General features: G+C 41.4%; 1 protein-coding gene across 2 annotated transcripts in view; it reads right to left on the bottom strand.

Annotated features, from left to right (window-relative positions):
- Positions 1–23,085, bottom strand: part of avpr2aa (arginine vasopressin receptor 2a, duplicate a) — a 28,542-nt gene extending 5,457 nt beyond the window's left edge. The window contains exons 1-5 of one of the 2 annotated variants that reach the window (XM_061775168.1): positions 22,768–23,085; positions 9,914–10,293; positions 7,311–7,556; positions 6,979–7,125; positions 78–594 (exon numbers count right to left, since the gene is read on the bottom strand). In XM_061775168.1, coding sequence (XP_061631152.1) covers positions 78–594; positions 6,979–7,125; positions 7,311–7,556; positions 9,914–10,291 — 1,288 coding nt within the window. In that variant the 5' untranslated portion in view covers positions 10,292–10,293; positions 22,768–23,085. Of the gene's footprint in view, positions 1–77; positions 595–6,978; positions 7,126–7,310; positions 7,557–9,913; positions 10,294–13,777; positions 16,851–22,767 lie in introns of those variants that run through there. The other variant, XM_061775159.1, reaches the window with a different exon arrangement.
- Positions 23,086–25,805: the final 2,720 nt, after the last annotated feature.

Genomic DNA, 25,805 nt, shown 5'->3' with positions numbered 1-25,805 from the left:
AGAATTTAGAGAAGGTCAAATTAAAGAAATGAAAGCCAAATATCCCTAACTCTTTGTAAGTGTTGAATGTTTCTGACCTTGATTGGGAGGATTGGGGTCCCAGGCAGCCCACAGCTGGACAATAAAGAAAGGGGACCAGCAGACGGTGTAGACCAGCACAATGACCAGTGTCATTCGGACTGTTTTGGACATGGCTGTGGTGATGCTTGGTGGTGGCGCCGTTGGTGTGTGAGGCGGTGCATAGTCGACTTTGCACCGAGCTGAACCTGAGGCCGTCTCGCAGGATGTACAGGACTCCTGACAGTCAGTACTGTTCACTTGCTGCAGATCTGTAGGTGGTGTGGTTGTTGTTGTCACATCCGCCACTTGACTTTTATTGTAAGTGTTTTTGGGAGGTATGTTGGTCATCGGCTCATAGTGCAGCCCCGCCCAACTTCCACCTCCGGACGCCCGCTGACCCCTTTCCCTGGGCCGCTCCTCTTCCTTCTTAAAGCTGTGGAAACGGAAAAGGATTTCATTCCTCTTCAACTCAGCCATCACCATCCTTTCTGACTTCAGGTAGATGTTGTTGTGGATCTCCCGGAAGATTCTTATCTGGAAGATGGCAATAGTTTTTTAATTTGATTTAGTACAGTTGAAATGACATCACCAAGACGTTCGCTCATGCAAAAGGACTCTGGATTAAATTTTAAGATGGGCACATGCCAGATTCAGCTGCAAGTTATCCTGCTAGCATTTCTGGTTGAAGCGCTGCAGGAAATTGAAACAAAAGGAGGAGTGTGTGTTGGCCTTCACCATCAGCCATACACCAGCCAACCATTATTTAATTCTGTTATTCTCTCTTTTGGGTTCAGAATGGACTCAATAAACATTTACTAGCACAGAACGATTCCTCAGTACTCATACTCATAGCCCTTTCGCACCACACTTTAGGGCATCTGCTACTCCAAACGCTATATACTGTATATGATCAAGATGGTCGCAAGGGGATTTGAGGCACCAAGCGCTCATGTCTGTCATGACTTACTAGCTTTAAAATAACGTTACAAGCTTATTTCTTTTATCCTAACTTCTACTGCTGAATTTTGGCTTCTTTTGACATGTGTTCCTTTCAAATGAGTTTTTTTTGTTTTTAAACAGACGCTGACACATTGGCGCAGATCCCAGAGAAATTACTCAATGAGCTGTTTGCCATACAAGGCATTAAACTTCATATCACTGAGAAGATTGATCCCATCAGACCAATTGGACTGCTCTACAGTCTCCCTTGAACAATTTGAGTAATCATAGCCGATGAGCTGGAGAAACAAGTCAGCTGAAAAGAAGATGATATTGAAGATCATAAGACTTAACTTGAGCAACTTGAGGAACAAAATGGCTACCTGGTCGAGAAAGTCAACAATCAAAGCTGATCTTGAAACCTCCGTTTCATTCATGTATTGACTCGGCAGAAGTCCACATTTAGTATTATGGTTGATGGTAAGTTTAATCTCTTTTGCATTCAAAAGGATGCAGAACGTGCCTTCATGCCCTTCATACCCTTCATACCCTCTCCTCCATCTGTAGTTTCTGTGAGTTTGCCGATGTCGGGGACTTAATGTGGACTTAATGAGTTGCTGCTGTTTTCTTCTCTGCTATGTTGATATTTATCCACTCAACATCACTGTTAAGTTGGAGTTTTTTATTTATTGTTTATGTTAGCGTTATGGATAGTCTTTGGTGCTTCTGCAGTTTTGGCTAGTTTAGGTAGGCCTACTAAATACAGTAAGTGACTGGCTTGTTTTGTTTACATTTCTACTGCTGTAAAGGAATGTAGCGGTAGTTGCAAATGTTGAGTGACTTAATGACTTTGACAATATCCATGGTAACAAGATGCTTCTTGTATGGAAGCGCTGGTTGTAGCCTAGTTTAGTTGAGCTTAGCGAGGGCTGCCAGGCACTGCTGCCTAACAGCAAGTCGATAAGTACAAAGTATAAATATGTGGGTGTCTGCATTGACTCGACTAACATTTTTATCCACATATTGGATATGTTTTAAAGAATAATAATAAACTTGGCATAGTGTAACAAATTATATAAATTATTTATATTGGGTTGTTCCCAAGATCCCGGCCTTGCCTGTGTGGAGTTTGCATGTTCTCCCTGTGCCTGTGTGGATTTTCTCTGGGTACTCCGGTTTCATCTCAAAAACATGCATGCAAGGTGAATTGAAGACTGTAAATTGCCCGTAGGCATGACTGTGAGTGCGAATGGTTGTTTGTTTCTATGTGCCCTGTGATTGGCTGGCGACCAGTTCAGGGTGTACCCTGCCTCTCGGCCGAAGATAGCTGGTATGGCCTCCAGCACGCCCGCGACCCTCGTGAGGATATGCTTGTTTGTTGACATTCCTTTGTTGTCCTCACTCAGTTGTCTTTAAAAAATACCTTTTTTACTTATTTAAAACTGGACTGAGTTAGCGCAAACCAAACGGGAAGGGGTTTATTCTACATACATGAAGTTTGCAACAATATACTGCAGAATATAGCCCCACGCCATTTTGTAAAAGACATGGTGCTGAACAGTCAAGTAAATTGAAACTTTAAGAAGGATTTCCTTTTGCAGAAACTGTCACATTTAAAAAAAGCCTGAAATTTGTAATGAGATCATAAAAAAGGATCAGCGATTCTGTTTGGCTGCAATCTCCATTCTTTGGCAAGAAGCTCTCCGTGTGGGCAGCATTTTGAGCAGTCCTCACAGTTGTGGTCGTCCAAGTGTTGTGTTAATTAATGGAAATAGCTAGACTCTGAAAATATGTTTCCTTAAATAGAAGAGCCCAAGAGGCCTGCTCACCACGGACGTTACATAACACCGACCAGCGTGCCCTGTAGGTTATCGAACAAAATCCTCCGCATGTGCCCTTCATGAAATCAACACAACCTTGAACTTATTTTATACATTACAGATGTGACCAATAATTAATATGCATTGATGCATTATTAAAATTGAAAACCTGCGTCACATATACAATTTGAGATGGCAATGCATCACGTACACTGTCACTTGTAATTTCATGTGTAATTGACTCAATTAAAGACCCTCTGGCTTCATGACTTGCAAAATCACAAATAGTTCACTTCCAATAATTTCATTTATGATTGCTTCATTATCTGTTGTATCTCAAATCCCCTTCTTGTTTGTTGTCACTTGGCACTCGAATCGCATCAAAGGCTGAGCCAAATCCCACGCTACTGTGAGTGTCAACAAAGCGCAACTGTCATGGTGGAGGCGGAGCTTCGTGTCCTAAAGAAGTGCACACAAGTCCAGTGTTTGTCTACTTTTTGGATTTAATAAGAAAAAAAACAATTTGGACAAGATGACAAGTATAGTGAACCCCAACCTATTTGCGGGAGGATATTCACAAATTCACCTATTCACTGTACATTGAAGACTTTACATTGTCCATAGATCTGAATGTGAGTGTGAATGGTTGTTTGTCTTTATGTAACCCGCGATTGGCTGGTGACCAGTCCAGCATATGCGCCGCCTGTCACCCAAAAGTCAGCTGGGTTAGGATCCAGCTCACCCGCAAGTCGTGACTAGCGATGGGAATTGAAAACTGGTTATTTTTAAGATCCTATCCTCTGTAATCCAATTCTTACGAGTCGTTTGTTTGCTTGCGTGACAATTCCGTTTATGGATTCCTCTTATGTCGTAAATGGGATATGATGTCACACGCAAGAAGTATATTTTGCTTCTGAACATGGCGTCAAGGCAGAAGCACTCTGAAGTTTGGCTGTATTTGATGTGAAAAGATGACACTTGCAAAGCTTTAATTTCGTCGAAGGGGGGAATACTTCCAATATGCAGAGCGCTCACTCTCCAGGCATGAACAATTTATTTACCTTGGATACATCTTGTACACTAATTTAACAGGTGGATTAAGCATGGGATGACTGGTCATGCCAGGAGATCAGGTGCACAGATTTTGTACTAAAGCTGGTCATTGGAAGCCCAAATTATGTACAAATAAATACTTTAAATTGTTTAAATTGTGGGCCGTGAATCTATACTTACTTATAGTTTAACCTTTTGCATGGATTTATGGAAATAACTAAACTTTTCTATGATATTCGAATGTTTTGGAAAAGGTCTGTATATGCGTACAGCATGTGGAAAACCATAATACCATACCATGTTGACGTAATGACAAATGTGCACAATTTAGACAATCTCGCTTCATATAACAACCCAGATAAGGGAATGTTGGATAAAAGTACAAAATTGTAAAGATGAAACTTTTCAAAAGTCAATGTTCTTTCATGTACGGTGGCCCTGAAGTGCAAAACAAAACAGCAAATAAATAAACACGGCAAGTTAAAAAAGACAACAGCATATGAAAAATCACAGCACATAAAAAAAAACAAAAATGAAATAATGCTACTGGAAGAGGTAGGTACTAGTGGCCCACTGATGGGGAGATACATAAGACTCATCGCTGATTGGACAAGCTGGAGGACTTGATTGGACGCTTTGACCAGGAAGTTATTCCGCATCTGGCGTTTTTTTTGTTGTTTTTTTTTAATTACCGTCGGTATCAAAGAATATTTTGACTCGCGACATACAGTGCCGTGAAAGATTATTGCCCCCTTCTCAAATTATTATTTTTTTGCATAGTTTCACCACTTTAATGTTTAAGATCACCAAACCAATGTAGGTATCTGGCAAATATAACCTAAGTGAACTTCAAATGCTGTTTTTAAAAGGTGATTTCGGCACGGTGGCCGACTGGTTAGAGCGTCAGCCTCACAGTTCTGAGGTGCGGGGTTCAATCCCCGGCCCCGCCTGTGTGGAGTTTGCATGTTCTCCCCGTGCCTGCGTGGGTTTTCTCCGGGCACTCCGGTTTCCTCCCACATCCCAAAAAACATGCATGAATTGGAGACTCTAAATTGCCCGTAGGTGTGAATGCGAGTGCAAATGGTTATTTGTTTGTATGTGCCCTGCGATTGGCTGGCAACCAGTTCAGGGTGTACTTTTGGGATAATATTATATGCACTGACGAGAAGAAAGTTGAGCTTTTTGGAAGGTGTGTGTCTTGTAACATCTGGCGTAAATGTAGCACAGCATTTCAGAGAAAGAACATCACACCAACAGTCAAACATGGTGGTGGTAGTGTAATAGTCTTCTGCTGCTTTTTTCCTTCAGGACTTGGACAAATTGCTGTGATCGATGGATCCATGAATTTTGCTCTTTAACAGAAAATCCTGAAGGAGAATGTTCAGCCATCAGTTTGTGGCTTAAAAAGAGAAAATTAAGGTTTTGGAGTGGCCTAGTCAAAGTCCAGACTTGAATACGATTGAAATGCCGTGGCATGGCCTTAAAAAGGACTTTTATGCTTGAAAACCCTCAATTTTTGATTCAAACAATTCTGCAAGGAAGAGTGGGCCAAAATATCTCCACAGAGATGTGAAAGACTCATTGCCAGTTAGATAAAAGGCCTCGTTTCAGCTGTTGCTGCTCAGGATGGTCCAACCAGTTATCAGGTTTAGGGGGCCATTACTTTTTCTCACAGGGCCAGGTAACCTTAACCTTAACCTTAACCTTTTTCTTAATAAATAAAATCACCATTTAAAAAGAGCATTTTAAGTTCACTTGTGTTATATTTGTCCGATATTTACATCATCTGTTTGATGACCTTAAACAAAGTGGTGAAACTATGCAAAAATATACGAATTTGAGAAGGGGGCCGATACTTTTTCGTGGCACTGTATGTAACCCATCTGATTTTGTGCCTCTGTGTTGTGTTCTAGGTTATGTAACTATAGCGACACTTCCTGTGCGGTCGACCACACTGGGGTTCAAAACCACACTTCTACCGTGTCATGTATTGGGCTACATAATTCAGCGACCAGCACCCTCTTAAGGCTTGGGGACCGGGGTTTCTTCACGTACATCCACACAGCCGAGCTTTCTTGCATTACATATGTGGTGATACTGGATAGATATGCTCAGGACTAATCACGACATTCAAATAAGTATAGGCACGCTTGACAAAACGTTTAAAAGAGGTTACGGCTGCACAGACGGCGTGGTCCAATCGGCGATGAATCTTATCACACGCACCAGTACCTACCTTTTCCGGTAGCTTGATTTCATTTTGTGATAGTGAATTTTCATTTGCTGTTGAGTTCAGTTATTTCTTGCTATGATTAGATACTTGCTGTCTTTTCTTTGATTTCCTGTGGTGTTCAGTTATTTTTTGTGATTATCTATTTGTTGTTGTGCTGTTTGATTTGCTGTTGTGCTTGGTTATTTGTCGTTGTGATTAGTTATTTGCTGTTGTGTTTTTAACTTTGCCGTTGTGTTTAGTTAATTGCTGTTATGTTGTGTATTTATGTGTTCAAAAGTGTAACTCTGAGTCAACTTTTTCAAAATCTCAGAAAAACGAATAAATTGCACCACTTGGTGGCACTTTGAGGTCATATTTGGAAAAATATGTCATGTTTGAGACTTTGGCAGAAGGGCACATGACCAGAGAAAGCAAATCACAGGCGTCAGCTTTAGTAGGAGGAAATAATGTGAAAGAAAATTTAGCGACTATTTGTTAAATTTAAGTAAAACTGTAATCATGGAAATTTCCAAAAGAAACTCTAGTTTTTATTAAACATTTTCTCCCAGTAATGTAAATGCTTACAATTACAAAATAAGGAATCGGATCAATATGCAGTATCGATAATGGATCGGAATTACTAAATTCTTATCAATTCCCATCCCTACCTGTGACCCGAATGAGAGTAAGCAGTTTGCAAAATAGATGGATGGTATCACATCATCCATCCATCCATTTTCAACACCGCTTAACCTGGTTAGGGTCACGGGACGCTGGAGCCTATCCCAGCTGACTTCGGGCAAAAGGCGGAGTATACCCTGAACTGGTCGCCAGTCAGTCACCAGGCTTTTGTCGATGTACCAGAAACTGCATGAAAACCGAAACCAGTTTTACCTGACAGATGGTGATGATGAGGGCAGGCAGTAGAAAGACAGCCACCGTCATCCAGGTGATGTACGCCTTGAGTCCCCACTCCGCAGCAAAGTTAGCCCAGCACTCAAACTCCCCGGGACTCACTTCTGAGCGCGAGAAGATGAACACCTGACAGAATGACGAGAGACACGCGATGGTCATCAAACAGACAGACATGAATTTTACGTTGGCAATGACCTCATGGCACTAAAAACAGATTGAGTTCTCTGGTATGTAGTCATAGCCTGGCCTCTCATTTCCTGTCTGAACATACTGTATGTCTATGTTGGAGAGATGATGTCAACAGCCCTTACCTGTGGTAGGCTGAGGACAAGAGCCAAGCCCCAAGCCACCATGACAGGGGTGTTCCAGCGGGAGACTGCCCCGCTACGGTAAGCCTGCAACGGGCAGCAGATGGCATGGTGCCGGTCTACTGTCATGGCGACTATCATGTAGGAGGAAGCAAACATGCCCACAATCTGCAAGTACTTGACGGAGCGGCACAGGAAATCAGGTCCCTGGAACTTATCTGTGATGTCCCAAATGAACTGGGGAAGAACCTGTACACACATTGAGAACACACACACACACACACACACACACACACATTCTTTTTATATAAATCCCATTTCCAGTTTATCATTCCAATGTTCATTTCTACCCTCACTTTTTCATTGTTTGCCTCTGTTGACTGATGAGCTGCTGCTAACTTGAGTCTAAAGTCTCAAGATTTTTAAATCTCAAGTATTGAACTTTGGGAAAACAGATCTCTGTTTGGCAGTGAGCCTCGATCACTCCTATTTGCGAGAGATGACTCTTGACGCTGGTGAGTCATATCTTTGATTAATTGGGGTTGCTTCACAAAGTTGGTATTGATGATGTTGATTATTTTAGCTCATGGCAAGAAATTCCCAAATAGTGAGCCAGACAGATGTAGGATGTTAAAAACTATTTGTAGATGTTAGAAGTTAGTCCTGTGGAGCTATGGTTTTAAGTATCATTGTAACATACAGTATGTGTTGAGACAAACCTGTCGCTTTCCTATTGTCTGCTGAGTGAGTGATCACACTTACGGGCCAGCATAGGATGAAGGCACACGGAATGTGATATTCTGGCTTGTTTTATAATAAAATAAGTAGATAGTAATTACTGTATAATAATAATAATAATAATAATACATATTAGATATAGGTGCATTTCTCTGAACTCAAGGACACCATTCAACCATGAAGTTGTGTTACATGAATTGGTGTTAGATTTGTAAAAATTCCAACTGTACATTAAAGGTATCTGAATTTGATTGGACGAGCGAGTTTCTGAATGTGATTGGATTAATGAGTCTGTGTACGGACGGCAGGGTGAGTGAGTGAGTGAGTGAGTGAGTGAGTGAGTGACCTTGTGTTTGGACTTTGAAGGCATGGGCACAGCAAGTTTATATATATATATATTGGAGCGCACAGCAAGTTGAGACTGAAAAAAAACTGGACTATTCATGCATTCAACATCCATTTCAGATTCATTTATTCATCCATTGCAGTTGCAGCCTGGTCATCCTGAAAGGGGGATACTCCATCTGAGGTTCCTTATCAAGGTTTTTTCTTTGATCCCCAAATTGGTTTTTTTAGTTTTTCCTTGCCCAGTTGGGGGGTTTAGATCAGGGGATGTTGTCAATCTTTGTAAACTGTTTTTTTTAGATTCTTTTGTGATTAAGGGCTATACAGGGATGTCATAAAGTTAATATGCGAGTCAAGGCAGTTGAGTGAATACTTTTTCCAATGTAGTATCCGGATGTATTCTGGTGAAATTTGCAAAGGATACATGATCACCATCTTGAAACCTGGTGATAGGGTTGAAAAATTCCACTTCATCATCATAAAAACATATGTGGGACTTTATCCACTGTATCCTCTCTTCTCGCCCTTTCCTCTCTTTGTATTTCCCTGCTAACAGAGAAATGTAAAGCTACGACACATCAGTCAGGGCAAATCGCTTTTTGTGATTCAATAAAATATACTGTCGGTGTTGCTTAAAAATGTTGTTTTCCGCTATGAATGCCAGAGTTCGGTAGATGTTTGAGGCTCAGTCACTGACTGGAATTTGTTGGTGATTGTCCATTTTTGACTAGTTCAGTCACGTCGCTCAGTGTAATGCTGGAATTACTGGTTGATTTTGTTTGATTGTTATCGTTTTAAGTATAACACTCCTCATTCGTCATTAAAGTCCTATTATTATTTTTTTTTAAACACATTCACTGCCATTGACGGCTTTGGAACTCAAATATCCATGTTAACTGGGAAGGCTGGCAGTGAATGAGTTTGAACTGACTGATACTACTTAATGTTAACATGAGAAGCTCGGTCAGGAGTGCAGATGTGAGGCACTGTTCATTCATACCGAGAGGAGCCAGATGAGGTGACTCGGGCATCTGGTCAGGATGCCCCCTGGACACTTCTCCGGTGAGATGTTCCAGGCAGGTCCCACCGGGGGAGGCCCCTGAGACGACCCAGGACACAGTGAAAAGACTATGTCTCCCGGCTCGCCTGGGACCTCAATATCCCCTCAGATGAGCTGGACAAAGTGGCTGGGGAAAAGGAAATCTGGGCTTCCCTGCTGAAGCTGCTGCCCCCGAAACGCGAAGAAAATGGATGGATGGATTGACACTGCTGCTTCATACCGAGAGGTTACCCTAACTTTAGCTAAAAACAATGGACAGATGGATGGCGGATGCATGGGTCAAGTAACCCCAAAATAAGATTGTTTATATTATTTTTACTGTAGAAGCCTAGCAAATACTTCTGAGAACAGTCACCCCTGGGGAATGTGTATATACCTGTCACTCCAGCGAGATTGTGGCTTTTATAGTACACGCAGGTCATAGGCTACTGTAAGTAATTAGGTCAAGAAATCATGAGGTCACCTGAAAGAAGGCCACCACCAGGTCAGCCACGCACAAGTTGACCATGAACACGTGCATCGGCGCATTGTGCTTCCTCCTCCTGAGCAGCACCCAAAGCACAAAACTGTTTCCCAGGGTGGTAAGAGCCAGTATCACCCCGAGCACAGCGATCTCCGCTCGGGCCAGGCCCTGGTCCCTCACCCTGGGCTGGGGAAATGGGTAAGGGGTGGTGTTTGAGCCATTCTCTGGATAGATCCCAAAGAAAGATCCTCTGCTGTGGGAGCCATTGAGGGTGTTGAGCTCAAACAAAGATGAGGAAGAGTGGTTATTCCTTCCCGTCAGGATCAGAGAGGAGAGGGTTAAAGCATCCCAGTCCGTTTCCACATTGATGCTTTCCATTCCTGCAAGACGAACAACATGGTCATGTGGGGAGGAAAATCAATTATCTTTTTGTGTACTACGTATCAAACGTGATGAAAATGTTGCTCGGTGTGTGGTGGTACCCGGTCATGAGATCGCTGTTATCTTCACATTATTTTATTATAACCTGATTGACATCTTGTCTGCCTTTCTCCAAAGGCCTGACAGTTGCCCTCAATGGAAAGGCAAGCACCTGAGCCTTATATTTGAGATTGATTAACACTGATTGCATTTTCTTCAAACAGCCTCAACTTTATCAAATTTGACAGAGTGACAGACAAAAGGCAGACGTGTAGCAATCATGCTGTCATGTTATTACATCTCAAGTTTTTAATGAGTCAGGAGTGTGTGTCTGTGTATGTGTGTTTGTCCACCGCTCAGATTCTTCTGTTCGGTTTGACGCAAGTCCAGCGCGGTTTATTTTCCCTTTCATACTTTTTCAAGGTTGATCGACAGATTTTCCCTCTATCCCTCCAGTTTTATCCCATTACCTCCATTCCACACAATCATCCCATGCTTACCCCGGGCATTTCTGTTTTTGCTTGTTTTTCTTCCCTGCCCCCCTCTCTCTCCCTTCATCGCGTACATCTGATTCTTTTCTCCTCCCCATGTCACTCTTGAGTGCAATGAATGTCATGTTTATTTTTCTTTGCTTATAAATAAATTGCTCAAACGTCGCAAGAGAGATGAATGACATGACAATTTGAGGATTGGACGGACCATGGGAGCATGGGTGCATGTCTTGCTTAAATAAACGTGACCATAGAAGAAAGTCCGGGAGGAGGAGGGGGATATTGTGGAAAAAAATGCCAGGAAAAGAAAATAACACATATCAGGTCAAAGAGTCAGAGATGATGATAAGAAAGGAGTGGGTGGCTAAATATTGAGTTTGGTTGCTTTTAATGCAGCGGATTTAACGAGGTGTCAATCAATTGCCGTGCACTTGTGGACACACTCAAAGCGGGTACACCCCCGCAGCCTCGCGCTAGTGTCATGTTACCCTGGGCTTCAGGTGCTTTTCTGAAACTATAACTGAATAGCTCTCATTGGAAAATAAAAATAAAATGCTCATCCCTCATTTGCTAACAACAGGTGGTGTGACTTGCAAACAGGAGCAGAGCGAGGGAATTGCGGGCAGCTGAGACCATTCAGAAGCGACTCGGAATTAGCAATATTTCTGCTCAGTGGGTACGTTCATCAGCACTACCGCCGCTATTTCCTTGAAACTGGACAGGCATTCTCTGTGACTATTTATCACGACTACACACTTTCATAATCGCATGCCATTATGAACGGCCATGTTTGACAATCGTGCTCGTACATGTTAGTGAGGAACTTAGCTTTGGTCAGAGACCAGTTCTGCCTGTTCGTAGCAATTAATAATGTCAATCATTGCCTGTGCAGTATACATTTTGATGGTGATGGTTTTAAATATTCCAATCGGAAATTTGTTTTGAGAGTTTACTAAATGGAAATTGGAGGTACCACTGTAGCTAGTTTATGTTTTCAACATGATGTCTTGCATTGAATGGGTGTTTGGAAATATCCTGCTTGGCTATAAATAGGGAGGTAAAAGTGTCTTAGTAGGGGGAGGTTCTCACTATTCCACTGGGAACGTGCTGGCCAATTAGCTGCTAATATTGTCAAGTGTCGCATGCTGGCTTTGACGGAGGAATGAGTGAGAAGCCTTGCCAGATGGACTTCTGTGACCAGCACCAAGGCAGAACCAGAACGGGACTCTTCTCTTGTTAAACATTACTCCACATTTCCATTAAACCTGTCCTTGGATATTAAATGTTCTTATTAGCTGTTGCTATATTTTGTCCTTATGGCACACCAAGGCAACATTCAGCTTAGGTAGCTTTTTGTGACTCAATACCTGCATATAGATACAGTGTGACGTAAATGACTGTCCTTAGATTTTTTTAATTAAGGTTTAATGGTACAAGGAGGTCTTATTTTTTCTTCAAAGGAACTCGGAGTCTTGCTCCCCTCTCTGTAATTACGCTATAGAGGATTCTTTGTTCCGACAATACAGTAACGTCTTATGGTCTCTGTAGGCAACTGTATGACCATGTAACTGACATTTAATGCCTAGAAGCAGATAAAGTAACATTACAGAGCAAAAACAATCAAACACTCTTTAAACCCTCTGAAATTTAATAGAGGAGGAGGTGTAATAAATGTCACACATTATTATTTTTTTTAATCATCAACAGTGACACAAACACAAGTATATCATAAAATCAACCACTAATGTCATGTCAAATATTAGAACACCACATAAAACATGTGACAAGCATACGGCAGCAAGCCAGTTGGCGCTACATAACAGTCTGCATTTTCACTCAGCGCATCTTCTGGTCAAACATCACAAAGCGGCGGACTCAAAGTCATTGACGAGTCAGTCCTTTGTTTGCAAAAATTATTTTTGCAAAAAGTGTTTAATACCAGCTGAAAGTGTTATGTCAACATCAACAACAGAACAAAACCACGAAGTATGAATTAAAATGTGCACATTCATTTCAAAATTCAATTTAGAAAATGGCGTACACGTTTGCTGAATCACCATATCATTAGCCTTATAGTACAATTGCCTAAATCCCTTTTAACTTACTGTTACAAGAGCAATAAAAAAATACCAATGTGTTTGCTAAAAATTGTGTTTTTTCTTCATGTCTATATAGATTCTCAGTCATCCAGCTAATTGTAATCTGTTCTTGAATCGACACAACTAGACTCTTTTTGTTTTTTGAATGCTGTGGGGTTTTTCATTGAAAATATGACTCAGGCAACTATGCTATTAGGCTAACAATCAGAATCAGAATCATCTTTATTGTGCCAAGTATGTCCAAAAAAACACCCAAGGAATTTGTCTCCAGTAGTTGGAGCTGCTCTAGTACGACAAAAGACAGAGAATACATTGAGAAAAACAATCACTGAGCAATAAAAGGTTGCTAGTAATCTGATTATGCCGGTACAATATATTTTATTTTATTTGTTTTTTGACAATTGTGCAAAAAGTCCTCTAGCAATTAGAGCAGTTTGAATGACTAATATAACAATAGTGTGGTGCAATGACCATTGTGCAAAGGGCATCCAGGCTTCAAGGAATGCACGCAGTTTAAAGTGACTAGTAGTGCGATATTCTGGGACAATGTCGATTGTGCAAATGTTGCAGATACTCCTCAATCAGTGTGTAAGTTGTGGATGCTACTCTGGCATGAGTGGCCAGTATTGGTCAACAACAGATATGCAAATAGTGCAGCGTGGCGAGACTACTACAGTGAGTGCACGAGTAATGTATAATTGGCCTGACAGAAATGTGACAGCAAACTCAAAACAAATAATTGGCAGCATGTTGCAATGGAATTGTAAGTTAGCTATTTAAGAAGTTGATGGCAAGAGGGAAGAAGCTGTTGGAATGTCTGCTAGTTTTAGTTTGCATTGATCGGTAGCGCCTACCTGAGGGAAGGAGCTGGAAGAGCTGGTGACCGGTACGTGGAGGGTCCAAGAGGATTTTGCACGCTTTTGTCTTAGTTCTGGTAGCGTGCAAGTCCTCAAGGGTGGGTAGGGGGGTACCGACAATCTTTTCAGCAGTTTTGATTATCCGTTGCAGTCGGATTTTGTCCTTTTTTGTAGCAGCACCAAACCAGACTGTGATGGAAGAACACAGGACTGATTCGATGACCGCGGTGTAGAACTGCCTCAACAGCTCCTGTGGCAGGCCGTGCTTCCCCAGAAGCCGCAGGAAGTACATACTCTGCTGGGCCTTTTTGAGGACGGACTTGATGTTGATCGCCCACTTCAGGTCCTGAGAGACTATAATTCCCAGGAACTTGAAGGTTTTGACAGTTGACAGAAGGCAGCTGGACAGCGTGAGGGGAAGCTGTGGGGAAGGATGCTTCCTGAAGTCTACAATCATCGCTACAGTCTTGAGCATCTGTAGCTCCAGGTTGTGTCGGCCGCACCACAGCTTCCCTAGGACTCTTTCACTGGGTGTGGGATCATGCACTTACTGCAACAATTAACTTATGAATATGCAAATCGCCTGTGTATCCCCTCACTTATACTCTTGTTCTGTAGACTTTTATAATTTACATAATTAATCCCACCACACTTCAGTTGTACTGCTGGGTTCACGACCCTTGTCTTGCATGCTTCTTCTCCTGTCCTTGTCCTGTTCTATCTTGTCCTGTCCTTCCCTCCCAGGGTGTAGCACTACAGCCCCATGCAACACTCATATTTAATGTTTCATTGTTGTAGATAATGTAAAGATTTACTTCTCTCATCCTGTTTACAATTAGTGCTTTGTCTTTTGTCTTTGTTTCTCTCTCCGCTCGAGAAACTTTGTTCTGTTCGCCTTATCAAAGTCTGATTCTCAATAAACCTCAATTATAATACCACAGCGGAAGCTTAAAAACTCCACTGTGACACTGTAAAACTGGTCCGGCATAAAAGGGATACAGATTTTCCATTCTGCTTGACCTAACAGCCAAACAGGACAAAAAAAAAAAAAAAAAAAAGAAGTGAATTAAGCAGTGATCAGACAACCCCAGGGCTGCACGAGGTATGGCACAGTATGCGTGATTTAGCGTAGTATAGCAGTGGTCTAAAATGTTATTTTCCCTGGTGGGACAGTCGATGTGCTGCTTGTATTTAGGGAGTTCGTGGTTGTGTTTAGCTTTGTTAAAGTCCCCGAGAATAATGAGGGGTGAGTCCGGGTATTTTTTTTCCAATTTCGTTTACTTGCTCAGCGAGCGTTAGCAGTGCGGCGTTCGTGTTAGCTTGAGGCGTAATGTAGACACCGGCGAGAATGAATGATGCAAACTCACGAGGCGAGTAGAATGGCTTACAGTTCAAAAACAGCGACTCTAAATGCGGGCTGCAGTGTGTCCTGAGCTCCGTGACGTCCGTACGCCATTTTTCGTTGATATAGAAGCATATTCCGCCGCCTTTTGTTTTCCCCGATGATTCGATGTCGCGGTCTGCCTGGTGAAGACGGAAGCCAGGAAGCATCACGCCGCCATCGGGTACAGCCTCACAAAGTCAAGTCTCCGTAAAGCACAGGGCGGCGGAACGTCCGAAGTCTTTACTGGTCTTTATCAGAAGATGAAGCTCGTCCAATTTGTTGGGTAGAGAGCGTAGATTCGCGAGGTGGATTGACGGAAACGCCAATCTGTATCCTCTCTTGCGCTTCCCTCTGTGGTGTCGCCTTCGTCTCCATGCGCCAAAGACCGCAGTCGCTGCTCCGGTGAGTAACTCGGGGGGGAAACTGAGCGGATTTGCGAAAGTTGGTGAAAGAAAGTCCGGAGTAGATTCCTTGATGTTCAGCAAGCCCCCCCTTGTGTAAGTGAGTCGCATAATGTCTCCAAAGACGAACAAAAAACACAACACAAAAACAATACTTGAGAGCATGTAACCGAGGCGTCCACACGGGGAGGCGCCATCTGGGAATGACAATATTATAACTGGTAAATTTGGTAGTTCCTGGTTGAAGGTGTACTGCAAATGCCTTTTTTGTGCTTGCTCCTTTCCCCGCTCAAAATATACTATAGTTTGTATTCCATGTGCATCCTGGAAATCAAGACTGGTGATTTTCAAATGGCTCCACGGCTACAACTGTTCCGCGCATAGTTTAAAACTGCTTGCATGTCCTGTCATCTGCACAAGCAATTGTGGTTAAATGAAGTCATTTTTCTCTACTTCCTTTGCAGTCATGATATCTGTCCTAGTGATTCAATAAAAAAAAGTATCTATTATCTATGACAAGTCTGTCCTTTGTGTGTTTTTATTTTACTCAATTTGGTTGATTTCATTCCTTATTTTTAGATATAATTCCCTTTTATTCTCCTGGTACAGCACTTTATTTGACATCTGTTGTTTTAAAAGTGCTTTAGAAATAAGTTTGATTAATTTAATGGACTGCAGACATCGCTCTTAGTCCTACATTGCATTCTCTCTTTGAGGCTTTCACTCAGATTATTGAAGGAGTCTGCTCATTCCCCATGTATCTCTCCAGAGGCAAACTGATGCGCAACCATCAATTTCCATGTCATCCTCATCCTCTCCGAGCTCGGCAGACTTGGTAACGCTGCCTCAGGCTTCATGAAACAGGTAGTTAAGGTGCGCAATAAAATATTACAGGTCGAGAGAATCTTTCAGCATGTCAGTCCTGCTTACATGTTGTGCACACGTTTGGGTCAAAAGCCCTAAAAAGGATGTCATCAGCCAACTATGCACACAGCCAAACGCCATTAGCTCTCTGAGACTATCAGTTAAATATGAACGGAGCAATAAAGAAATATAGCAAAAAAAGGTTTTCGATTTACGCTATGCTAAATTGCTCTATGTTAAAACCACAACTGATACATTTTTAAGTCAACATTCTCTTACATTCAGCGTGATGGTGAGCTGTACTTTGAATAATTTATTTCTATTTGTTTCTATGCCGGGCCGGCATGTAAAACTGTTCTGTGGCACAAAAAGGTTGCGTACCGCTGGTCTGAAGAAGTGCAACATGACAGCAACAATGGGAAGTTGAGACCATTTATTTATTTAGTGAAAGTGGACCAGTTTGTGTGTGGGAACGGACTGTGGTGGGACCACTGCGCATTTTCACTTCGGTGCAGTGCTTCCCTTAAAACTAATTTCCCCTATATTTCTTATCTTCTTCCGTTTTTTAATTTAACTTACTCCTTCTCTATTGTCGTCCCTAAGAGCTCCTTGTCAATTATGATAACTGTCAAGAAAAAAGCATCAGAAATACAGTGGTGGGGAAGTAATTAGATAAGTAGATTTTATAAGGTAGAGTATCTGTATTTTGATTTGTTGTATCTGTACTTTACTGGATTGCTTTTTTCTGACAACTTTTTTATTTTTTGCCCCTGTATTTGAACATAGATAACTTTACATTCTACCACTTACTTTGTCAAAATAGGATCATTACTGTTTTCAACCTCTGCAGATGGCAGCACAATGTAAAAAGACAAAAATAGAGAGAAGGAATGACGTTTGTGTTTGGCATCCTTGTTAATTGAGATCATGGGACCTTATAAGGTAAAAAAACAAAACAAAACACAGTTAACGCAGTGACATGGACAAAGGTGAACCCGGGAGCATTGAGCACAGTGGAAACAGGCTTGGAGAAGCAAGATATTCCTTATCCATGGCCCTATTTAAGAGAATTGTTTGACATTGTCGGCTCCAAGAATGATATGTAGCTAAAGCATTGTATCTTGCGATAGCATAAATACCACACAATTCTGATGATCAAAAATGTGCGGTTTGATCTGAAAAAACATACATTGTATTATAAAGTTCCATTTGTTATCATTAGCTAATTTAGCAGTCAGTTTGTGTAATTAGCAAAGCAATGGAAACACGTTGTTTTAATAGAATGAAAAGCCTGAGCCAACGCTAGCTAGCTCGCTCTTGGCTGAGAAAAACAAAATAATTATTTCGTTGTTGTTGTGTCAAGTTATCACAACGGGTATTGTATATAAAAATTTGCTTATACTTTACGTACTTAAGTACATTTCAGAGTATATTATTTTTTATTTTTACTTAAAGGAGAGTTTGCAATTTTCAAAAAGATAATTTTTGTCATAGTTGTTAAAACAGTTATTATGACTTGAAATTAGTACATACACACCCCAATTGCAATGAAGTCGGGACATTGTGTAAAACGTAAATAAAAACAGAATACAATGATTTGCAAATCCAAATTCAATTGAATACACTACAAAGACAAGCTACAGTAGTTCATGTTCAAACTGATGAACGTTATTGTTTTTTTTGCAAATATTCTCTCAGTTTGAATTTGATTCCTGCGACATATTCCAAAAACGCTGGGACAGGGACAACAAAAAAGATTGGGAAAGTTGAGTGTCATGATTGAGTGCCATTCCCCGAAAGGTTCACTTGTTCACAAGCAAGGTGCACCACTTTGTGGACAACTGCATGAGCAAATAGTCCAACAATTGAGGAAACACCATTTCTCAATGTAAATTGCAAAGAATTTAGGGATTTTATCATCTATGGTTGAGCTGGGCAATTATGGAAAAAAATAATCACGAGTATTTTGATTGATAATGAAATCACGATTAATAAATACGATTATTCATTGGTTTCGAAACCTGGTATTTAACTACCAAAACTCAGCTAAATATAATTTAAAAGAACAACCACCCACCAAAATAAATTAGTAACAAGTAAAATAATAACATAATAAACAATAGAAATTTAAAAAAATACAGTCATGACTAAAAACACTGGGACACCTGGGGTGACTGTATTGTCTGTTATGTATAGTTGTATAAAAAAATCCTCTCAATAATAATCTGGCATTTAGCAAATAGAAATAATGTTGGTAAACCGTCACACACTTGCTGCAAGAAACAAAGGTGCGTTTTTAACGCAGGAACGTACACATACACAACATGTGCCGCGGCACACTCATCATTTTTCTTTGATTATAACATTTTTGTGATTGGGAAAAGCTAAAATCAAAATTAACTGCCCAAGCCCTACAATCCATAAGATCATCAAAAGATTCATTCACAGAATCTGGAGAAATCTCTGCACGTAAGCGGCTAGTCCGAAAACAAACACTGAATGCCCGTGACCTTCGATCCTCAGGTGGCACCTACATTGAAAACCGGCATCATTGTGTCAAGGATTTTTCCACGTGGGCTCAGGAACACTTCAGAAAAGCTTTGTAAGTTAACATAGTTCATCTACAAATTTAAGTTAAACCTACCATGCAAAGTCAATATATGTATATGTATATTTAATCAACAACACCCAGAAACGCCGGCAGCTTCTCTGGGCGCGAGCTCATCTGTGATGGACTGACGGAAAGTGCAAAAGTGTGCTGTGGTCTGAAAAGTCCACATTTCAGATTACTTTTGTAAATTATGGATATCGTGTCCTCCTCCGGGCCAAAGAGGAAAAGGACCATTCGGACTGTTGTCAGTGCAAAGTTCAAAAGCCAGCATTTGTGATGGTATAGTGGTGTGTTTATGCCCATGGCATGGGTAACTTGGACATCTGTGAAGGCACCATTAATGCTGAAAGGTACATACAGGTTTTGGAGCAACATACAGTGTGCTGCCACCCAAGCAATGTATTTTTTTTAGGGATGTCCATGCTTGTTTAAATAAGACAATGGCAAGCCACATTCTGCATGTGTTACAACATCGTGGCTTCTTAGTAAAAGGGTGCGAGTACTACGCTGGTCTGCCATTGAAAATGCATGTGGCGTTGGAAGTGCAAAATACGACAACGGAGACCCTGGACTGTTGAGCAAGAAGTGAACTGAAGTTGTACATGTCAAGTCGAGTTTACTTGTATAGCCCTTGATTACAAAAGAGTCTCAAAGGGCTTCATAGGCCCACAGTTGGCAATGATTGACAACATCCCCTAATCTAAACATCCCAATACATCAAGCAAGAATGGGAATGAATTCCACCTACAAAGCTTCAACAATTAGTGTCCTCAGGTCCCAAACGCTTACTGAGTATTGCTAAACGGAAAGGTGATGAAAGATAGTGGTAAACGTGCCCATCCCAGCTTTTGTACAATGTGTTGCAGGCATCAAATTTAAAATGACCGAATGTTTGCAAAACCAAACAGCAAAGGTGTGGACATTAAATATCTTGTATTTGTACTATATTCAATTGAATATCGTTTTTTATTTGTTTTGCAGAGCATCCCAACCTCATTGGAATTGGAGTTTGTACTTATGGCACACCCCACAGCATCACACAAAAAAAGAAACTTCAAACCAAGAACATTTGATGTTGCATTAACAATCCATTACGAAAAAGGTGCTTATCTGGGGTAACAAGGTAACAAGTCAACGCGAGGCCGCGGCGGCGCGCCTGCGACGAGTATGCCGGCGAGTGTGCGACAATGATTGACACCTTCTGTCTCTGAATGACGGTTTCAACAAATGTGACAAAAAGTGTTGTTTTTGTTTTGTTTTTTGAAAATGGCAAACTAAGTACAGTAGTTGAATCAGTTCTTCTACTCTTACCAATATGTGTGCTAAAGTACTGAGTGTGAGTACTTTTGCCAGCTCTGTGGAAATATTACGTGAAACGGATTAATGGCATTTTTTATCCGAGAGTAGGTAGTAGTATATTATTGTGATGCACAATGTGGTGAGTTTTGTGTTGCTGTTGTCAGCATGGCATGAGACTTAATTTACATACTGATCAATACTACAAAGGGCTGCGTGAGTCACCAGTGCATTATAAAGCCTGCATGACCTAGCTTTCTTCTTGAAGCTTTGCCTGTGACTAAATTAGATCCTCATGCAGCACAAACACATTACACTATGTGAATGAGGCGTTTCAATGCCAGGTAGGTGGACGCTCTGACACATGCATGCGGATTAGCAGTGGTCAGCCTGTGATTTATTCATCAGCCACGATGAATAAAAGTAAACAATTTGTTCTTTCACCGTCACACCAAAACAGCTCATTAAATGTTAATCGTGTGTAACCACACCTCATTAGTCACCCACATTGTCACTGCCACCTGCGCTTTGTGTCAGGCGCAAACAGTGTCGGTGTATTTCCACAATACAGTACACCAATTGGCAGTGTTGAATAAGTTTACTTTTTTTGGGGTGGGGTGGGGTGGGGTTTATATATCATTAACCACAAACAAGTGCCCTGAACAAACACTTTACTACAGCGGAGGGGTGAGGCAAAATGGTGAAGGGATGATCAAGTGAACACACCAAAATACAAGTCAGTCGCTCAAACTTTTATGTGTTGTTTCAGCAGACAAGTTGAAGATATTTCTGGGATTAATTGCCATTACTCCAGCTGGAAAGTTCTGCAAGCACACAGCAGGCTAAAAATACAATTTTCTTACACGTCAGTGTAAAAGAAACCAAGAACACAGCTTCTCACGACAGCTGTAGGGCTACACTGGAAAGAAAATCAATAATTATATTACCAAAATAAAGTTCTAATCAGTTTTTATTAAAGTAGTTTTTTTTAATGAAAAAGTCATAATTTTACATGAATTAAGTCTTTAAAAGTCATGTTGTATTCGTAGTCATATTTTTGCGAGAAAGGTAGGGTAAATAATTGTTTTAATGAAAAAGTCATTGTATTAATTACTGTATACTCCCTATTTAGTCAAGAATAAAATTGTACCATCAAGAATAGTTTCAAGAAAAATGCATTTTTGAGTAAAGTGGTACATTAAAGAAAAAAACTCATTTCAAAGTCCTTTTTGAGGGGAAAAGTCGCAGTTTGACAAGAATAATGTATTTTTTGTGTTCCACGTCTCACTTCAAGGTAATCACACATTTTGCCATTTGACAAAATTCTTAAGGGTTCATTCATCGATTATGACATCCAACCCTGTTGCGAATGCACGGGCTGCCTCTCACCTTGCTCTGCTCTTCCTCACGTGTGTTTTGCCACCGCGGCTGCTAGACAAAGCTTTAGTGCTGTCACCATTTACAGGCCATTAACATTTCAGGCTTCAGCGGTTAACAGGCAGGAATAAGCTGACACTTTCCTGGAGCTCGTCTAATCAAGTCAAACCCTCTTGAGGGACCTCTGCCATTAAACACATTATCACTCATCCATGCTAGACATAGTTAATATTTTGCTGATCAGGACTGCCTTGACAAAAATAATTTGGATTTGTTTTCATTTCACTTCATTTTTGTTCCATTTAATGTTAATGTTAATGTTATTTTTTGATGGATTTTATTGGCTTAATTAATGTGTTTGTGGTTGCAGTGTTGTAGACTGCTGTAGCATGGTGAGGGACGTTTCTAGTATGTTTTAATATAGTTCAATACAAACTGTGTGTTTGTTATCTACAGTATCAATCCAAGTGAATTTTTAAAACAGCTGTTTTCTCCTTAGATGGTCCGTGTAAAAGGTACATTTTTGTACTGCATACGCCATTGAGGCAGAAAACGTCTTGAATGACAGCAAAAGTAATTGGTGGAACAAAGCTCGTGTTATGAGAGTAAATATTTTGATATCAGAATTTTTTTTCCTGTGATTATAAAAAAAAGAATAATGATCATTACATCCAGTTGCTTTAATCATCTTATTATTACAATAGAAAGATAATAAACACTTTTGTGATTTGTTTTTATTGCAATTTGCATTTAACTACACAGAGGTGACAGAGCATACTTTTGTATTTCTTAATAGTAAGAGCATTGTGTACTTGAATATCAAAATAAAAGGCAGAATTATTGATCCCATAATAAAAGCATGTGTGTGTGTCCCGTGGAGACGTCAGCTGCAGTTTGTTTGTCAGAGTGATGACCCACATTAATCCTTGAACAGTTGAACCATACCCCACCACTTATAGTAATCAGACTTTAAGATTGATTCCATATTTTAATGAATGAATTAATAATAATAATAATAATAATTGGGGGGGGGGGGGGTACATGAAACACTCACGTATGATCCACTTTGGCTGTGCAACAGTCTGAGAGATCTCAGAAGAAGAAATGATAGAGTGGTCAATCCAGGTCAGTTTAAAAAAAAAAACATCAGCTCTCCGATGACTCAGGTTGAATGCAAAATAAACAACAATGTCACCGCATCTTTATATAAGTGTTTTTTCCCTGTGTAGGTGACAAAGTAGGTGGCTGGCTCTCTTCTAATGCTGTAGTATTTCAGAAATGCTTGTAATCCCCGGTGGTAGCCATGTGCGTCCCGGCAGCAGCGACAGCAGCTTGTGCCTCACTTGTAAATGCTCTTCCAATGTGCTCTGCCTTCAGCTGCACCAGTACAAATGAATTTGAGCTCCTGCCTCCCCCACCTCCTTCCCTGCCTCCCACTGGTATCCCCTCCTCCTGGGTCAAGCGTGTCCTCGAGGGCTGGGGTGGAGCGTGTAGGCAGTCGAGGAAGGGTGTGATTGTTTTACATACCTATAATGTGTGTGTGAGACAGAGACAGACCAGGAGAGGGTGGGCTGCTCACTCACGTTATAAACAAATAAAGGTTAATGTTTGCTGAGGAGTGGGAAGCCTCCCTCCCCTCATTCAAACCCTTCATGCTTTGTGCATACACACTGCTTTTCTTTTGATTCCGAGCACTCCCTTGTCTTGTGTTCAGCTGTCTAACATGACCTTTGTTTCTGGTGGCTGAGTACTTGTTCACTTCCACGACCCATGCAGCAATGTCTTTTTGCTGAGTCAGCCAGGCCAGCAGCAGGTCATGACCTTGGCATGTACAGAGCAGTAAAGGTTAATGTGAAAAAAGTCTCTCTTCCACAGCCAGTGTCAAGCCTCTCTTATGGCTGGGTTCCCACTGTGTGCTTCGAGTGACACAATTCTGTTCCATTGGCCACAAGAAGTAATTTTAAACCATGAGAGGAGCCTCTGTAATCAATTGCGATGTACAGTAATCCCGAAATACCGGTTCACAATTCACAAACTCACCAATTTGCATTCTGTGAAACCTATCCCTCCACTATTTGCTGAAAAAGCTACTCAGCCCTTTTCGTGATCTTTCTGAAACATAGTAAAATGCCACAAGATCCCACCAAAGCCCTGTCTAAATAGGAAAGTAGTATCGTAGTCGGTGTCAAGGAAGCATGTTGAAATCATACAACTCCACTAAGAAACAAGCTTTGTACGTTGGGGGAGGAGCTAAGTTTAGCCTGGGTTGTTGGTGTAGGTTGCGTAGAGTCGTCAGCATATGTGCATGTACATGCGTACTTCCAGTGGTTTCTTCATGTAAGCCATTTATTTTTAGGGGTAATATTGAAGGATACATTAGAAATGACAAGATGTTTAGGAATCATATTCTGTGGTATATAGTATTTAAGGTTTAAATGATTGATATGGGCAATTAAACATTTTTGAGTAGGCATCAATTACTAGCGGTTTTTCGGTCTGTCCTTATCCCACGCAAATAGCAGTTAACTTCTTCTTCTTTTCCTTTCGGCTTGTCCCTTAAGGGGTCGCCACAGCGTGTCATCCTTTTCCATGTAAGCCTATCTCCTGCATCCTCTTCTCGAACACCAACTGCCCTCATGACTTCCCTCACGACATCCATCAACCTTCTCTTTGGTCTTCCTCTAGCTCTCTTGCCTGGCAGCTCCATCCTCATCATCCTTCTACCAATGTACTCACTAGTTCTCCTTTGGACGTGTCTAAACCATCGAAGTCTGCTCTCTCTAACTTTGTCTCCAAAACATCGAACCTTGGCTGTCCCTCTGATGAGCTCATTTCTAATTTTATCCAACCTGGTCACTCCGAGAGCGAACATCTTCATTTCCACCACCTCGAGCTCTGCTTCCTGTTGTCTCGTCAGTGCCATTGTCTCTAATCCGTACATCATGGCTGGCCTCACCACTGTCTCATAAACTTTGCCCTTCATCCTAGCAGAGACTTTTCTGTCACATAACACACCTGACACCTTCCTCCACCCGTTCCAACCTGCTTGGACCCGTTTCTTCACTTCCTGACCAGACTCACCATTGCTCTGGACTGTTGACCCCAAGTATTTGAAGTCCTCCACCCTTGCCATCTCTTCTCCCTGTAGCCTCACTCTTCCCCCACAACCCCTCTTATTCATGCACATATATTCTGTCTTACTTCGGCTAATCTTCATTCCTCTGCTTTCCAGTGCATGCCTCCATCTTTCTAACTGTTCATCCACCTGCTCCCTGCTTTCACTGCAGATCACAATGTCATCTACAAACATCATGGTCCATGGGGATTCCAGTCTAAGCTCATCTGTCAGCCTTTCCATCACCACTGCAAACAGGAAGGGGCTCGGGGCTGATCCCTGGTGCAGTCCCTCCTCCACCTTAAATTCGTCTGTCAGACCTACAGCACACCTGTTCTGCTGCCCTCGTACATGTCCTGTATTATTCTAACATACTTCTCTGCCACTCCAGACTTCTGCATGCAGTACCACAGTTCCTCTCTGGGTACTCTGTCATAGGCTTTCTCTAGATCTACAAAGACGAAATGTAGCTCTTTCTGACCTTCTCTGTACTTTTCCATCAACAAACTCAATGCAAATAATGCATCTGTGGTACTCTTTCTAGGCATGGAACCATACTGTTGCTCGCAAATACTCACTTCTGTCCTGAGTTTAGCCTCCACTACTCTTTCCATAACTTCATTGTGTGGCTCATCAACTTTATTCCTCTATAGTTCCCACAGCTCTGCACATCACCCTTGTTCTTAAAAATGGGCACCAGCACACTGTCCAACCTGGCATACATGTCATCATATGCCTCTTGTTTGACGTTTGCCACATCTACCTTTTCCCTATGTTGCATCTCAATGTATTCCTTTCACCTCTCCTCGGTCCTCTCAGTGTCCCACTTCTTCTCAGCTAACCTTTTTCCTTATATGCTTTCCTGTACTGTGAGGTTCCACCACCAAGTCTCCTTCTCAACTTTCCTGCCAGAAGATACACCAAGTACTCTCCTTCCTGCCTCTCTGATCACCTTGGCTGTATTGGTCCAGTCTTCT

This window comes from Phyllopteryx taeniolatus, chromosome 1 (assembly GCF_024500385.1).
Source record: "Phyllopteryx taeniolatus isolate TA_2022b chromosome 1, UOR_Ptae_1.2, whole genome shotgun sequence".
Taxonomy (NCBI): Eukaryota; Metazoa; Chordata; class Actinopteri; order Syngnathiformes; family Syngnathidae; genus Phyllopteryx; species Phyllopteryx taeniolatus.
The sequence above is the reverse complement of the archived record's forward strand: the minus strand, read 5'-3'. Positions and strand labels throughout refer to the sequence as shown.